Source organism: Quercus robur, chromosome 12, assembly GCF_932294415.1.
Source record: "Quercus robur chromosome 12, dhQueRobu3.1, whole genome shotgun sequence".
NCBI classification, from domain to species: Eukaryota; Viridiplantae; Streptophyta; class Magnoliopsida; order Fagales; family Fagaceae; genus Quercus; species Quercus robur.
The window spans coordinates 36,064,076-36,082,533 of record NC_065545.1 but is presented as its reverse complement, the minus strand read 5'-3'; the positions used below and the strand labels follow the sequence as shown (position 1 = coordinate 36,082,533).

Below are 18,458 nucleotides of genomic sequence, written 5' to 3'. Positions count from 1 at the left end.
CACGGTTCCTTGAGCTCATTGCATGACGTTGATAATAATACTATTACTAACCATGAATCCATTAAGTGATGTTAACAGCCATATATGGGTCATTAGTCCATTTCATCAAGTGAAGAAATTGTGAGTCGTGATCCTGACTTGAAAAGCATGAGGAGTTTTTGAAAAAAATGCTCATTCCTTGTAGTTATCCCAAAATCTATTCTTTTTTCTTTATAAAATATAATGAGATGACATGAATTGACTAATAGAATAACACCATGAGAGAGAGAGAGAGAGAGATTAAGTGTGTGTTTGTATTCACGTCCACGTTTACCTGCTGCGTTTTTGTTCTTTTTTTTTTTTTTTTTTTTTTTTGGTTTTCACGCAATTTGTGGTATTGCGGTTACTGTTCATTGAACAGTAACAGCAAATGCTGACTTCCTGTAGTGAACGGTGCACATGTGTACTGTTTACGGACCCACAAATTTCATTTTTTATCAATTTTTTCATTAAAAATGGGTCCCACAGCACTATTCACACATTTAAAAATTATTTTGCTACAGTGTTTTCAATTTTCAGTTTTCAGTTTCAGCAAAATAAGTTCTATCCAAACACACCCTAAATAATTTTTTGAGTTAGAAAAAGACGAAATATAACAATAGTAGAGAAAACCATCTTATTGGCCCACTCTATAGATTGGAGATAAGGGATACATTCTTCAACACTAGGCCCCCTATGTCTTACGTGTGTGTGAGAGGGCATTGCCGCATTTGGGGGGGTGTGGGAAAGACTTTATTGAAGAGATTATAAAATGCGGCCAAACCATGTGATTTATCATAAACTAATTAATAATTAAAGAAGAAATCCATCCAACCCTACATAATACGCAAGGCTTCAACTCCATGCTTCAAACTCTATAATTGTTGTTGATTTGGTATTCTGCCCCCAAATAATAAGTATCACATTAATTGTAATTTAGAAGTACCTAATAATTACCTTTTAGTAAAGATTGAAAAGCCACCTAATAATGAAGTGATATAGTACAAAGAAGTAATTGATTAAGAAATAAATCCATACAACCTACCTCATGAGTTGGGCTTCAACTCTATACTTTTTACTCCCTTCCACACAATAACTCTATTATCGCATTTGTTTTCTGTTTTTAAGAAAAAGAAATTTGTTATATTTTTCGATATAATAATAAAGGTAATGTTCTTCAATTAATCTTCATCTATAATTTAATAATACTTACACCATATAATTTTCCTTTTTTTTTGGGATGGGGGATAATGGAGAGAAAATAAATGAAATTAATAATTACGTTCTTATGTTTGAATTTTGATTTCGTAGAGAAAGTGCTGGAAAGAACAAAGACCATCTTGCATCCACCAAACTGTATATGATATGTATTAGCATTACCTTTTTAAAATGATAGTTTAACTCGAGGAACAAATAAGAATTGGGTCAGTTTCCCTACTGATAGTCACCAGATACAGCTAGCAAAATATAAATTAAGACCATTTAATTAAAATCCATACTGAGTAAACACTGGGATAAACTAATCACAGTAGGTTATGCAAATTATGATTTAAAAAAAAAGGAGGGGGAAATTTCAATTTATTTCTTGAATAATGATAAAATTTTCATTTTATTCAATAATTATTTATTTCATGGTGTTTTCTTAATCTTCATCCTTTAGTATAATTAAGTGGCAACTTTACTAGGAGTTGTTAGTATATATGTTAGTTTAGCCCATTGGGCTTGAGCCCAATTGACCATACTACACTCATATTATTTGTACTTCATACATATTGTGCTTATATAAGACTCTTTATTATACAGTGTTATACACATCATATACAGAAGAATATATAGTTTATTCTCTCAGTTACTCTAATACCATGTTAATAATATAAAGACAGAGATTGAAAAAATAAACTGTATATGATGTGTATAACAGTCTACAATAAAGAACCTTATATAAACATAATATATGTGAAGTACAAGTAATATAAATGTATTACAAGTACAATACGTTAGAATCAAGCCCAGTGAACTAGACTAACAGGTGGTGTGACATTGTTTGTTGAGTAATCATCTTGAGGACTTGATCTCGTCCTACCACTTTAGGACATTATTCTCATAGTTCCTTGAGCTCATTGCATGACGTCGATAATAATACTATTACTAACAATGAGCCCATAAAGTGATGTTAAAAACTATGGGTCATTAGTCCATTTCACCAAGTGAAGAAATTGTGAGTCATGGATCATGATCTCAACTCGAAAAGTATGAGGAATTTTTGAAAAAAAAAATCAATCCATGTAATTGGATGAAATATGGGCTTTTAAGGATTTATGTGAACCTGTCCCAAAATCTATTCTTTTTTCTTTATAAAATATAATGAGATGACATGAATGGACTAATAGAATAACACCATGTGGCTCTGAGAGAGAGAGAATTATTTAGAAAGTATTCTGTGAATTTGGTGATAACTTAAATAATTTTTTGAGTTAGAAAAATACTAAATATAGCAATAGTAGTAGAGAAAAGAAAAGTAGAAAACCATCTTTATTGGCCTACTCTATAGAGTATAGAGCGGAGATAAGGGATGCACTCTTCAAAAATAGGCCCCCTATGTCTTACATGTGAGGGCATTGCCGCCATTAGGGGGTGTGGGAAAGACTTTAGTGAAGAGTAATTATAAACTGCGGTCAAACCATTTGATTTATCATAAAGTAATTAATTAAAGAAGCAATCCATCCAAACCTAAATAATACGCAAGGCTTCATCTTTATGGTACACACTATCTATTGCCTTGAGTCAAAAAAAGAAAAAAAGAAAAGGTACACACCCTATAATTGTTGTTGATTCAGTATTTTGCCCCCCAAATAATAAGTATCACATTAATTGTAATTTGAAATTACCTAATAATTAGTACTTTTTAGTGAATATTAAAAAGCCCCCAAACAATTTGATATATTATGAAAAGCTATCCTTTTTTCTTATTTAGTAGTCTGGATGGAGGATGTTTCACCAGACATTTCATCTGTACTATAGGTTGATTTGAACAGTTTCCCTTAATAATATGACACAATGTCTTTCTTTTAAAAAAAAAATTATGAAGAAGTAATTGATTAAGAAAGAAATCCATATGACCTACGTCATGAGTTGGGCTTCAACTCTATGATAGACATCCTATACTTTTTGTAGGGATAAGAGCTCAAAATTATATATTGGGCCTTGGGCCTTGGCCGAGAACATTGGTTGGTCCGAGGACTAATAAACAGTAGTTTGGGTGTTAAGCTCAGAGTCCTTTTAGTAGGTTGCAAATGGAAAAGTTGGGGAAGGTGGTCTGAGAAGGATTATCTCCTCGGATAAACAAAGCGCAAATCAAATGTATATCCTATCGTTCAAAGTAACCTTTCAGGAAATTCTATTGATAGGGACGTGCATTATGAACGTACATGAGGGATGGAAGCTTAGAGATATCTAATAGAAAGCTGCTACCATCGCATTAAATGCTCTGTAGCTAACTCTCTGGCCGCATTAATGAGGAAGTGATCTCTGAACAATGTTTTTCAGCCTTATAGCTATCTCCAAAAATTTCACAAGGCTGCTGATAGGACAAGGATCAACATTAACAATTTACTGTCCACGTGTAGGGTAAAGATGAGAAGAAAAAGGTAGGATAAATGAGAGGAGGGGATTGAAAAATTGAGAGAGGAAAGGTCTGTAGCAATCAAACTATATTTGTAAACATTTTCAATTGGTATATACAAGAACTGACCTCCTCAGATTGTGTCAAGGACGAATCTACTTTAATTAATCCAGTATACTTCTATTTAATTGTTTTTTTAAATCCATTCTAACCATTATCCCATTCATTATAACCTAGTTTTCCAACCCACTCTCTACAAATTCATTGTATTGGGCTTATTGGGTCTGGATCCATTTATATCTTGGGTCGGGGATCCAAAAACGGTCCTTACAATTGGCACCGTCTGTGGGAAGAACTTGTGGAATAGTAAGTGTAACAGTTAATCATGGTGGGATCAGGTCCACACCAGGGAGAATCCAGGGGGTCCCAACGTCAAGATGATTTCCTCAATCTTAAGTGCAGAAGGGACTGAGAAGGAAGTGTACATACCGTCCATACTGGTGAAAGTCAGTCTCAAATAGGGGGTCATGTCTCTCACGCAAAAAATACCAAGGACATGCAATTAGAGATTGATCATTTAAAGAGGAAGTTGCACCACGAACGGCGAAGATGAACTCCCTCCCATTCTGACTTCTCTTTTAACGATAAGGAGGACGGTAGTTATAGACGTATATCAAAGACTCCTCCTTGTGAGTCTTTTTCGTATGAAGAGGAATACCATCATGAGTGCAGAGACAGGAATAAGTCTTCCAGAGGCATAGGAAATGATGCGATGAGTAGAGCACTCAACCAAATTTCCAAATCACCTTTCACACACAGAATCGAAGGAGGGAAACTTCCTTGGTGGTTCAACCAACCAACATTCACCATCTACAATGGTAGAACAGACCCTGTGGAGCATGTGAGCCATTTCAACCAGAGAATGATTGTCCACTCGAGGAATGAGGCTCAGATGTGCTAGGTGTTCCCATGTAACTGAGAGTCTGTGGCGATGAGGTGGTTCAATGGCTTGGGAGCAGGTTTTGTTGATTCTTTTAAGGAACTTACCCAAGCTTTCGGGTCTGCTTTTATTTCGTGCAGTAGGGTTCCTCGGCCCTTAGATTCTCTATTGTCCATGTCCTTGTGAGAGGGTGAAACCCTAAAAATGTATTCGGACAGATACTGGGAGATGTACAATGAAATAGATGGTGATTTTGATGACGTAGCCATCAGAACTTTCAAGGTTGGTCTACCTACTAAGCATGGATTGAGGGAGTCTTTGATTGGAAAACCTGTTACCAGTATACGCCAGCTCATGGATCGGATTGATAAGTATAAAAGGGTCGAGGAGGACTAGCAGCAAGGCAAGGGAAAGGGTAAGGTTATCCCTCAGGAGAAGAGAGATTTCAGATCGGACTGCTACAACAATAACAGACCCCGAAGGGATTTTACTAGACAATCTGGATCTACAACTCCTCAGGCAGTTAACACCGTGTTCCGAGAACCAATGCATCAAGTCTTGGAAAAGATCAAGAACGAGTCATACTTCAAATGGCCAAACAAAATGGGAGGAGACCCTTTGAGGCGTAATCAGAGCCTTCATTGCCAATACCATCAAGAGCGGGGGCATACCACTAAGGACTGCAGAACTCTGTGGAACCATCTGGAGCAACTAGTTAGGGAAGGAAGGTTACAACAATTTTTGTATCAGCCCGGCGAGCAAGGAGACTAATCAAGGTCAAAGGATCAAGGGAACGCTTCTTCAAGGCCCCCGTTAGGCACCATTAATGTCATCTTTGCTGTGCCTGGGAGAACTGGTTCCCATCCTTACAGGGTAATGTTTGTAGCTCGGCTATCAACCGAAAGCTCCAATTTTGAGCTAAAGAGAGCTAGAGTGGAGATCCGACCGACGCTGAGTTTTTTGGACGAGGATAAGATGGGAACCATTCAGCCACATGATGATGCTTTAGTGGTCACCCTCAGAATAGGAGGGTATGACATAAAGAGGGTGATGGTAGACCAGGGCAGTATTGCAAAGATTATATACCCTGACTTATACCAAGGGCTGAACTTAAAGCCTGAGAACCTGACAGCCTATGATTCACCTTTGGTGAGTTTTGATTGGAAGGTTGACGGCGATCCGGAGAAGTTTTTCCAGGTCGGAGCTTAGTTGCCTCCTCGGGAGAAGGAAGAGCTATTAGCGTTTCTTAGGAGGAATATCGATGTATTCGCCTAGAATACCTACAAGGCTCCTGGGGTAGATCTTGACTTCATTTGCCATCATTTGAATGTCAACCCAACTGTCCTCCCTAGAAAGCAACCACCTCGGCGCTCATCTAAAGAGCATTTTGATGCTGTTAAGGAAGAGGTGAACAAGCTTAAGCGGGCTGGGGCTATCAAAGAAGTATTCTACCCTAAATGGCTGGCCAACATTGTGGTTGTGAAGAAGAAAAATAGAAAGTGGCAGGTATGTGTGGACTTCACAGATCTGAACAAGGCATGCCCAAAAGACCTTTTCCTCATGTCTCGGATAGACCAGCTAGTGGATGCCACTGTAGGTCATCCTCGGATAAGCTTTTTGGATACTTTTCAAGGATATCACCAGATATTTTTGGCTTTGGACGATCAGGAGAGAACAACTTTTGTCACTTCTATTGGGAATTACCATTACAAGGTGATGCCCTTTGGCTTAAAAAATGCAAGGGCTACCTACCAGAGGATGATGACCAGGATGTTTGAGCCATAACTGTAGAAGAGCATTGAGATTTATATAGATGACATGGTGGTCAATGCTTTTAAGTGTTCATTTAGGGTAGGGTTAGGTAATTCTTGGGGTACATGGTTACACACCATGGAATCAAAGTCAACCCTGACCAGATTAAAACAGTTAATAATTTACAACCACCTCGGAATCCCAAAGAGGTCCAGAAGCTAACAAGGATGACTGCTGCTCTAAACCGATTCATCTCTCGGTCAGCAGATAGGTGTGGACATTTTTTCCAGTTTTTGAACAAATGGAAGGGATTTGAATGAACCAAGGAAGGGATTTGAATGGACCAAAGAGTGTGTTTTAGCCTTTCAGCAGCTAAAGGAGTATCTATCTCAGCCACCCATTATGTCCAGGCCCAAGGTAGATGAGGTTTTGTTTGCCTACATTGTAGTGGCTTCTCATGCGATAAGCTTGGTGTTGGTACGAGTTGATAGTGATACGCAGAAGCCAGTTTATTATGTGAGCAAATCGCTATATAAGGTCGAGGTCCGTTACCTACCACTAGAGAAAGCCATTTTAGCAATAGTGCATGTCACACGTAAGCTCCCCCACTATTTCCAATCACACACAGTTGTTGTCCTGACCCAGCTCCCACTTAGATCTCTACTTCGAAGTACTAATTACACTGGGAGGATTGCCAAGTGAGGTGTGATCCTAGGGGCCTTTGATATCAAGTACATGCCTCACACTTCTGTCAAGGGTCAAGTCCTCGCCGATCTGGTAGCTGAGTTTGCTGAAACCCCATTAGAACAGAGAGTGGAAAAGCAGAACATGGATGAAAAATGGGTTGGTTCAATCTCCTTACAAGAACCTTTGTCTTGGAAGGTATACATTAATGGTGCAGCGAACCATAAAGGATCTAGAATGGGGCTAGTTCTAATATCTCCTGAGAGGATAACAATTGAGAAATCCTTGAGATTGGGCTTCTCGGCCACAAATAATAAAGTTGAGTATGAAATTATACTGGTAGGGATGACCATGGTTCAGAAAATGGGTGGAAAAACAATGGAAATGTTCTCTGATTCAAGGCTGGTTGTGGGCCAAGTTCAAGGAGAGTTGGAAGATAAAGATCTCAAAATGCAAGAATATTTGAACCAGGTTAGACACTTACAGCTTGGATTTGAGTTTTTTAATTTGCCACAAATCCCTAAAAGTAGAAATACACATACTGATTCTCTTGCCACGCTGGCAACCTTCTCGGCACAAAGTTTACCATGGGGAATCCTTGTGGAAGATCTGTGTAAACCTGCTAAGGAAGGAGGAAATGGGGTTCATATTCATCAAATAAGGGTAGGTCCTAGCTAGGTGGACTCTATTGTGCTCTTCCTTAAGGAAGATGTCTTGCCTAAGAGTAAGTCTGAAGCCGACAAAGTACGGAGGAAGGCTCCTCGGTTTTGGCTGTTCGAGGACCAAAAGCTGTATAAGAGATCTTTTTCTAGGTCATATCTGCTATGCATACACCCTGAGGTAGTTGAGCTACTCCTAAAAGAATTACATGAAGGGATTTGTGGAAGCCACACAGGAGGCAGATCTTTGTCTCATATTATCCTCAGTCAAGGCTATTGGTGGCCAAATATGCAGAGGAAAGTGCAAGAGTATGTGAAGAAGTGCGACCAATACCAAAGATTTGCACCCAACATTCATCAACAAGAAGAGCTCAAAATTTATATTGGGCCTTGGGCCTTGGTTGAGAACATTGGTTGGTCCGAGGACTAATAAACAATAGTTTGGGTGTTAAGCTTAGAGTCCTTTTAGTAGGTTGTAAATGGAAAATTTGGGGAAGGTGGTCTGAGGAGGATTATCTACTCGGATAAACAAAGCGCAAATCAAATGTATATCCTATCATTCAAAGTGACCTTTCAGGAAATTTCACTGATAGGGATGTGCATTATGAACGTACAGGAGGGATGGAAGCTCAGAAATATCTAATAAAAAGCTGCTACCACCACATTGAATGCTCTGTAGCTAACTCTTTGGCCGCAATAATGAGAAAGTGATCTCTGAACAGTGTTTTTCAGCCTTACAGCTATCCCTAAAGACTTTAGAAGGGTGCTTATGGGATAAGGATCAACATTAACAATCTATTGTCCATGTGTAGGGTAAAGATGAGAAGAAAGAGGTGGTATAAATGAGAGGAGGGGATCGGAAAATTGAGAGAGGAAAGGTCTGTAGCAATCAAACTGTATCTGTAAACATTTTCAATTGGTATATACAAGAATTGACCTCCTCAGATTGTGTCAAGGACGAATCTACTTTAATTAATCCAGTATACTTTTGTTTAATTGTCTTTTAAATCCATTCTAACCGTTATCCCATTCGTTATAACTTAGTTTTCCAACCCATTTTCTACAAATTTATTGTATTGGGCTTAGATCTATTTATATCTTGGGCCGGGGATCCAAAAACGGTCCTTACACTTTTTACTCCCTCCCATACAATAACTTTATTATCACATTTGTTTTCTATTTTTAAGAAAAAGAAATTTGTTATATTTTTAAATATAATAATAATGATAATGTACTTCAATTAATATTCATCTTTTAATTTTATAACACTAACACCACATAATTTTCTTTTTTATTTGGGGGGGGGGGGGGGATAATGGAGAGGAAAAAGATGAAATTAATAATTACATTCTTATGTTTGATTTTGTAGAGAAAGTGTTGGAAAGAGCAAAGAGAATATATATATATATATATATATATATATTAAATTCAATAGATTTTGTTTTAAATTTTATTATTGATTGGCATTTTGGAGAAATTGAGAGTTGAGAGTTGAGAGAAACATTTCATATATTATTTTGTCCCCTTTTAATTTTTTTTAATCATTTTTTTAAGGCAAAATTGGGTGCAGCTAGTATCTTTTTGAATTTCAAGCATAAAGTTACTCCTATCATAAATCTAGGGTAATTCAAATTCTATAACTTAATAGTTTCAAACGGTTTAATAATAGTTTGAATATCCTTTTTTAATTATTATAAGTCCTTATTTAGAACTTAGAACGTTGACAAAGTGATGATTTGAATTTTTATTCTCCTTATAAAGGAGATAATATCACTAAGATACAAGACTCTTGATGATATTAAACTTAGTGCATGTTTCATTTTTGCAAATATTTTTTATTATTAATAACTTCATTCATGCTTGCTTATTAATTCTTAATATGATGAAAACTTTTCTTTATATAAGGATATAAGCTAGATAGAAGCAACATGTCCTTTAATTTCATTCTTTCAGAAGTGGTGTCTTTTTTTATGTAGAGTTTTTGGATCGATTGTAGTTTAAATTTTGCTTTTTTCATACCATAAAATCATTCAATGCATTATGTGTATTAAGTCATTTTCTCACGTAACATGAGATTTTTCTTAAAGTACATGAAACTTACTTTTATGTGAGAAGAGTATAGTAGTATACAAAGTAATTTCTTTTATGAACTCCCAAACAAATTATAGTTTATACCACCTTATTTGCATTTCCATTTTTTAGGAATTTTCTGACCATCGAAATATTTCTCATATTTTTATCAAAATTTAGAAACATTATATTTTTAAGCTTATCATTTAGGATGTAAGTATATAAGTGTAAGATATTAAATCCTATAATTAATAAATTAAAGTTTGAAATTTGAAAAGGTAAGTAAAATCAAACCCTCAACCTCAATCCATACTAATAGTAAATTACTAGTAAATCCTAAATACGACACCCATTTAAATGGATGAGATTTTCTTCTTAAAAAAAATGAGATTTAAGAAAATTATTTTTAAAATTTTAGGATTTAATTTGTTTGAAAAGTAATTTCCCCCGAAATTTTTATTGGTAAAGCTTTAGAATTAGAACATTATCATTTTCACTGTCCAGTCAAAGGCTACTAAAGAAGGAAACACAAACGTCTGTGAAAATCGTTGACCCACTCAGCTGCTCCACTCTCCATGATCATTCATTGATTCATTCACTCTTCTTTCCAAGATTCTTCGTCCTTAATTACGAAGTATTAAAAGAAGTCACTGTTCTATACGCAAAACCCAACCTGCTCTGTTTTCCACAGTCAACTCCATCCAGATCTCAACGCCCGATTCTCTCCCCACAATCCAAAGACTCCAAATCCCTTTCTGGGTTTTACTCTTCTCCCCCAAATCTCAAATGGGTCGCAAGCCAAATGACTCAGAGTCCTCCAGCAACACCTCTCTGATCCTCCTCTTGGTGGTTCTGAGTTCCTGTGCTATGGTCTACTTATTCCTCTCTGTGTTTCTCACACCAAGTAGGGAGTACTACTCTATTCATGTTGAGCCTTTGGAATTGCTTGAAGAGGATGCTGTTGCAGGGGAAGAGAATGGAGCTTGTTGTAGAGGGATTGAGAATATGGAGCTTTGGGGTAATGCTGTGAAGTGGGGTTCGGACTTCAAGTTCAATTCCTCTGAGGAGTGTTGCAAGGCTTGTAAGGCTATGTGTAGTGGCAATGATGGGCCGTGTTTGTGTGATTCCTGGGTTTTTTGTGGAAATCGGGAGGCTTGCGGATCGAAATTCGGAGAGGTGAGTGTAATTTGGTTCTTGGATCTCTATTAATTTTTTGATGTGTAATTTTGGCTTAATATGTTTGGTATGTCATTTGGTTATTCTGGTGAATTGCTTGTTTGTTTGTGAATCTTTGGAACGCTGAAACAATTTATTCGAAAATGAGGAATATGCGTGAACTCTGAAGTGGTTTCAGTAACTTGCAGTATATTTAAATGTGGAAACTCTAATAGTAATAGATTTTCATTCTTAATAGAAACGACTAAGGTTGCCATCCGGTAAAGCCGTATTCCGTATTTACTGAGCTTTTATAGGTTCACACGTTAAATTTGATTTGGAAAGTGTGGTCTTTGGTGATAGTTGTTCAATGATCAATATGCAATTGCCTAATGAGTTCCATAATATGGTTCATTGGCAAAGAGATCTATTGAAATAATAAGAGTTCATCTATATGTAACTTATTCTGTTGGGATTCCTTAGATTAGTTGGATTGTTCACCTTTTAAAGCACTTCCGGAATTTTATTTTCTTTTTCTTTTCTTTTGATGATTGTTAGTGGACAGATATGACACAATTTCAGAATATGTTTGATTTTTGTGAATTTTAACCAGATATTTATATTTTCTCATCCCATGGTTGCCCATAAAGTTCTAATTAAACAATATTCTACATTTCTCAACTAAATGAGTTATAACTTCATTTCATTCACTTCAAATTGCTTCAGTGTTGGCTGAAGAAACAAAAGGACACCTTGGCCCCACAACGGCAAGATTTGGGGCAGAAAGTTAGTTGGACTTCTGGGCTCATCTTTGGAAAAGGAGAGGTATACAAAAACTTTTTTGCTGATGTGAATAATTTTCATACTGTGAAATCGGAAGGTTCTCATCATTTTTGTGATGTTTTTGTACATTTGCTATTGATGATATCATTCCGGCATCTCTCTCTGTTTTCAATTTTGAATTATCAGCATTTAATGGTATGGTTAACTTATCTCTTAGTTTTATATTATTGTCTTTTCTTGTAGGGCATTGTGGGCTTCGAAACAGAATATGGCACTCTTCATATAAAAGTAAGCGTTCATGCTCTCTGCAGCTTTAAGTTCCATATGCTTTTTATATGGTAATAATGACCTGTAGCACTGGTATAGTTAACTGGCAATGAAGCTAGAATCTTTTCTATAGATGATAAGTTTCGGTGCACTAGCGTACAAGCTTGCATTAGTTGATATCCTCCTTTCCTGTAGTAAATATCAAACTTTTGTTCATGGTCTACAAATGTTTTGATTTGGTTTTCTGGTTTTATATAACATTCTAATATTTCCAGTACATAATGACAATACTGCATTTTGTGCAGCTTTTCCCTGACTGTGCCCCGCATTCTGTGACCTACATTCTTGAGCTGTTGACGTTGCGCCATTGTGCAGGTTGCCAATTTTATCGGGCAGAGAGCCGGGGTCTCTCTTGGGATTCAGAAGGAAACCACATAAAAAATGTGAGGCTTCATTAATTTTCTTTTTACTTATTCATCCGCAGTGTGATAGGAAATTGGGGGAAATGCATGTGTACCACTTTCTGGTTTGATTGTGTACTTTTGCTCTATAGTTTCGCCTATGTTAACTTGGTCATGCTGGTATTTGTATTTTGGCTTTCATCTAGAGTCTATAGTTGCTTCTCATGAGCTTTAAAACTTTGATTTGTCATTTGGCCTCAAAGTTTTTTTCCCCTCCCCCAACATAGTGTGATTCTACTATATATAAAATTCAAAATTAAGGGGCTTCACCAATCACATTTATCACAAGAGAGAGAGAGAGAGAGAAGGGCATAATCCATCAACATAGCTACATATAAATTCAGAGCATCCAATGGTTAGTGAGGATAGTACTTGAAATTAATTCTCTCTAAAAATTCACCCATACAGAGACACATGCATGTGGGAATATCTTGCTTTAAAGTTTAAACTTGAATGCCAATAGAGTAACTAAATAGCCACCAGAAATTAGCTGTTTTTGACTATTAATGTTTACATTGATGATGCAATTATTGTCCTTTTCATTTGTTTTGACAAATGTGGAGGTTCCTTACCTTTTGAAACTTTTGATCCACGTTAGCTTCTGGACATACCAAAGGGATGAAGTGTTGTGCAGACCATATGTACACATACATGTTCTCTCTCTCTCTCTCAACACCAGCTTTTGTTAAACACTCCTTGGCTTCTTCTGATTTACTGTGTGTATTGACTGCAGTAACACTGTTTTTATAATAATTTGAGTATTTAATAGTTATAACTCAGCCTTGTTTTGTGACTTTACCAGGCGCCTTTAGGCCCTCCTTTTGCATTGATTCAAGGAAAACTGGAACCCCAAGGAATTACATTCAATAAGATCCCAACTGAAGTATGCCCAATTATAAGAAGGGGTTCAGTTGCTTGGATTGGTTCTGGCCCGGAGTTTTTCATAAGCCTTGCAAACCACCAAGAGTGGAAAAATGCATACACAGTGTTTGGTTCAGTCCTTCCAGAAGACATGGAAATTGCCGAGAAAATTGCTCAGCTCCCCACTACACCAGATGTTTGGAACAATATCAACGTGACCGTCTTGAAGAAACCTGTTCCCTTTTCGATTCAAAGAATCAAGAAGAGCAATGGAGATCTCAACGGCATGTAAACTCAGGTTAAATTCATATGTAGATGTTTGCGTGTAAATGACAATTTTTGTTGCATTTTTTTTTTCACGGCTGCTTTCAGATGTTACAAATTCTATTTGCATATCTTTGTAAGTTTGTGGTTGTAATAATACCAATTTCTGGAGCTCTTTGTATTGATCTCGCTGGTGGGCGCTTAGTCATATGAGAGTTCTGTTCTTTGGTCTATGTAACAAACTCCATACATTCATAAAAAGAAATACAAATGAAGTACTAGTACTTGCACTGACTAGCATCTTGCGTGTAACTCCATTACGCAGTATAGCAGGTAGTTGATCATAAATTTGTCAAAGGATAAACGTATGTGTGATGGTACAGAATGTGTTGAGATTACAAGCTGACCAGCTTGTGTTAAGTCAGTGAATGGTGCCATTACATAAAGCCTGAGACTGTAAGACACGACATCGTTTTGCTTTCATCCAATTCACTGTAAAACTGATACGATGCTGTTTCTCTATATTTAATCAATCACATGCTAAACATGTGTAATTCTGTTAGACAGCCGTTGGGTTTAGTTAGTTTGTTGTGACAGTTATAGGCTCTGTTCTATGTGCATATACACAGTGCTTCATGATTGTAAACCATAAGATACCATTTTGAGTAAAATTGATTGGTGTGCATTTTATTCATCTCTCTGAAACTACTCTCAAAGTTCACATGGTATCAGAGCCAGCGTGGCCAATTTTTCGAATACCATTGATTCTGCTTCATAATCAAACTCTTCCACTCATGCCCATTAGCACTCTTATGAAATATGTACTTAAGTCAATCAAGGTTGATTGCACGAATTAGCTGCTATGGAAGAACTAGTTAACTTTGATCTTGAAAACCTTCTCAATATTTGAGTATATCGATGGCTCTCACTCTCCTCCAAGTAAGTTTATCCTCGATAGCAAAGGTAAATTCAATGGAGTCAAGAATCCAAAGCATCAAATTTGTTTAAATAGAGATCAAGCACTGCTAACTTTGATCAAATCTACTCTTACATCTTCAGCTTTGTCCATCGTTGTTGGACTTAAATCCACTCATGATATTTGGAACACACTCAAGAAAAGGGACACCTCAATTCTCACTCTAATGTGCTTAATCTAAGAGTTGGATTGCAATTGTTAGGTCCATATATTTAGGTTGGCAAACCGTGAACAATTGTAACAATTAGAATCTAGATTGTCTACTAATTTAATTTCAAGGTTAGTTATTTGAACTAGAAAATTAAGGTTCGAGCAGTTGAAGACTCAAGGAAGAGTTTTATTTTGGCATATTTTCTTTATAATCCATCAATTTAAAGAAGAGAATTTTTTTTTTTTTTTTCTTTTTTCGTTAGGGTTCTTACCACAAGAGAGCCTTCAAGATTCTATAAGCCTACTCTCCTTAGAATCCTTATGAAATCTTTTGTAACTTGTAGAAAAACTAGTAGACTAATGGAGGCTACTATATTAGTCTACTAATGAATGTTGGTTGTTTCACTTTGATAGAAGGCTATTCATGATTTGTTTAATTAATAATTAATGAATTAACTGATATAATTGGGGTCTAAAAAACTAAAGAATTACTCTCTTTTTGCGCAAAGTTTCAAAATAATTACTCTCTTATGAAATCTTTTGTAACTTGTAGAAAAACTAATAGACTAATGGAGGCTACTTGTGAATATTAGTTGTTTCACTTTGATAGAAGGCTATTCATGATTTGTTTAATTAATCATTTGGCCTTAGAATTAATTAACCGATTTAATTGGGGGTCTAAAAAACCAAGAGTTACTCTATTTTTGCGTCCTCAAAGTTTCAAATTAATTAAATTGCTACTCTATTTTCTTTTAAGACATATGCAACACGTTATTCCATCAAATGACTAATATCATTTGGATTTTAAAATACAATACAATTTGGAATTTTTTCTAGTAGGTGGACAATCACATAACAATGTCTTTTCTAGGGTTTAAACTCGAACCATTTCATGTTTGCACTAGCACTTGGCACCCTCAAGAATATGTCCTAAACTTAACAACAAAAAGGTGTTATCATATAACCTCGGTGTGGGGTCTAGTGGTCAAGCATTTTGTTCACCTTATTTTTAGCGCATAGGTTTGAGTAGTTTGGGACATTTTAGGATAGGGTGGTGGGCCATGCACAAATAGGGCTTATCTCGTTAGATGAATATTGACTTGCTCCTATAATTTCACTTTTTTTTTTTATTATATAAAAAGAAGGAAAAAAAGAAAAAAAAAAGAAAAAAGAAATGTTATTACGTAGTACTTCATTAATGTTTAACTATTACTCTACTTAAAATTTGATTTTAAAAAATATTAAGAAATTAAAATGATTTACTCCTATTGAAGTTAATGGCCAAAAGTTTTAATTATCCACCATTATTTTTATTTTAATAATTAAATTTAGCCCTTACTTTTTGTATGTGTTATTTTGTTTAAAGTAACTGTCATATATATTTGTATAACTCACTTTTATCATGTGATCGTACTTTAAGTAGATCCATGGACCTTTTTGATACATGAATTTCTTGTGATCCATGAATCTCTCTCACTCAACTACCAATAAGGTGAGTATATGAATAATAAGCATAAAAAAAATATTAAAAAATAAAATCAGTAAGTGCTTAAAAATTTGGAATGCAACTTATAATTGTCATTCAAGAATAATATTAAGTATCAAAGTACCCTTCATGTCAGTACAAAAAAATGGTTTCCTTGTCCCTGTAAAAACCTAAAGGTATGCCAAAAGAAAAAAAAAAAAAAAACTCATTTCATTAAATCACTTTATGTATTCATGTTAAAAATCATTCCATGCCCTGCAATTTGCTTAATCAATAGTGATGACGTCGAAAATTTGTCACCAATGGGTCACACCGTACTCGCGACTCGAACCGAACCTGCACGACAAGAACAACCGACGGACGTCCTTCAGAGAACACCGGTGTGGTGCCGGCCAAAGGTTCTCCGACGGTCAAGTTAGAATTGTTCTGTTTTACTTAGAGCGTTAGAGAGGGTCAATTAAAGCGTACCTCGATTTCTGTGGGTATTAGGCCTTTTATAGTGATAAAGGGTTGACTTTTCCTTTTTGGTTTCCATATCTTTTCAATGTGGGACTCTACTCCCAATTCTTCTAAGCGTGGTGAGCAAGGATCCCCATTTCCGGATCTTAGGGTTTTTCTGAACTATGGACGTTTCGGATCATGGGCCCTTTCGATGGGCCTTCAAAGCTGGGACCATCTTTACGTAGGCCCAAGAGACCCAGTCCGTCGGGCCCATTAAGGTAAGCCCGTCAGGCCCAGTAAGGCCCAGTATTTTGTCATCTTCAGTTGCCCCCTTCACCCCAATGGTCCGTCACCTTTTGGGTCAAAGGATCAATGGGGTGACGGTCCTTACGTATGGGTATGACGGTCAATTTTATAACGGATTCAGCCCAGATAGGACGACGGTTCCAGATGGATCAACCAGTCATAGTAAGATTCATCAAGTTGACGATGTCATGACGGGTACAAGTCTGTTGGTACGTACTGACAGGTTGTCAGCATTTATTAAGCATGCCACGTGTCACTCTCTGAATGGTCGTTGTATAGGATCGAAGCGTCGCTTCGTCTTCCGTGCACCTCCTATATATATAAGGCGCCTCACTCTTTCATTTTTCACTTTTCACTTAGAAAATATTTGTCAGAGCGAAGCCGTCAACCTTGTCAGAGTAACCCGTCGTGGACGACCATCTGTTGATTACACCAATCGTCACCTATCCTCTGATAAGTTTGGTAAGTGCTTCTAATTTACTATAGTCAAGTTACATTTCCGTCCGTGCATTGTTGTTAGGCTTTCCGTACCCGTCAACACATTCAAACCCGTCGGTCTTAGGTTTCATTGTCAATTGTAGGAAATGTCTAGTGCGTCAAGTAACCAGTCGGTGGTTCGTGATGGGACGGAATACGAGGATGTATACCCGTCCGGTCATAAAGACCAAGAAAGCCCCGGCGAAGATAGGAGTCCGTCTGCCTCTTCTTCATCCTCAACAAATGAGGATGTGGAGATTGTCGAAATAGAGGGTTCCGATGACGACGGGGATCAAGCACTGGAGTCCGTTGTAGGCGCTGATGGACTAAGGCAGTTCATCATGTTGCCAGAGTGGACGGTGCATAGGTTCACGTCCGTCATTAGGGAGAAACACTTCAGCACCTTCAGGACCAACTTCCAAATCCCAGACTATGTTTCCATCCGTCTACCACATGTGTCGGAGAAGTGTTACTATGAAGGAGTAGACGGTGTCGGAGTGTACGAGCAGGCATTGAAGGCTGGACTTCGATTCCCGCTTTCTACACTTCATAGGGAACTCTTACAGTATCTGGGGTTGTCCGTCACCCAGATATCCCCTAACGCCTGGAGGGTCTTCATAGCCATGGAGATTCTTTACGGTGCAATGTCAAACGGGGAAAGGAAATTGACGGTCCGTGAATTTCTTCACTGTTACCGTCCAGACGAGATTTCTGGATCAAGGGGGATGTACAGTTTTGCCAGTCGGAGCCCCTTGTTGAAGGTGATCTTTGAGACCCCAGACTCAAATAGAGACTGGAAGAGTCGGTATTTCTTCCTGGAGGGTGACAGATGGATGAACCATCCAGGGGAGACGGAGTACATGCCCGTCGACACAACTTGGGCAGTTATAAATCAGACACGTATGCATCCGTCTAAATTTTGTACTGCTTTTCATATCCGTCCAGCTATATATGTATATCTTGATCATCTTTCTTTGCAGGTAGACGGCGCCCACAAGTCAGCCTCGAGGAGTTTAGCTTCCTTGAAAAGGTTTGCAAGAAAACTACGCCGGAGGAAAGGACCTGGGCTAAGTTGGTGAACCCGAG

At 37.2% G+C, this 18,458-nt stretch overlaps 1 protein-coding gene across 1 annotated transcript; it reads left to right on the top strand.

Moving 5' to 3' along the window:
* Nucleotides 1–10,241: 10,241 nt before the first annotated feature.
* On the top strand, nt 10,242–13,833 carry LOC126708901 (uncharacterized). The gene is made up of 5 exons (XM_050408901.1): nt 10,242–10,921; nt 11,627–11,725; nt 11,927–11,971; nt 12,256–12,393; nt 13,214–13,833. Exons 1-5 carry the CDS (start codon nt 10,532–10,534, stop codon nt 13,562–13,564), a joined length of 1,023 nt encoding a protein of 340 aa, XP_050264858.1. The 5' UTR covers nt 10,242–10,531; the 3' UTR covers nt 13,565–13,833.
* Nucleotides 13,834–18,458: the final 4,625 nt, after the last annotated feature.

Coding starts and splice junctions, on each gene's coding strand:
- LOC126708901 (XM_050408901.1), top strand. CDS start 10,532: ATGGGTCGCAAGCCAAATGACTCAGAGTCCTCCAGCAACACCTCTCTG. Junction 11,726..11,926: donor TCATCTTTGGAAAAGGAGAG/GTATACAAAAAC, acceptor CTTTTCTTGTAG/GGCATTGTGGGCTTCGAAAC. Junction 12,394..13,213: donor AAGGAAACCACATAAAAAAT/GTGAGGCTTCAT, acceptor TGACTTTACCAG/GCGCCTTTAGGCCCTCCTTT.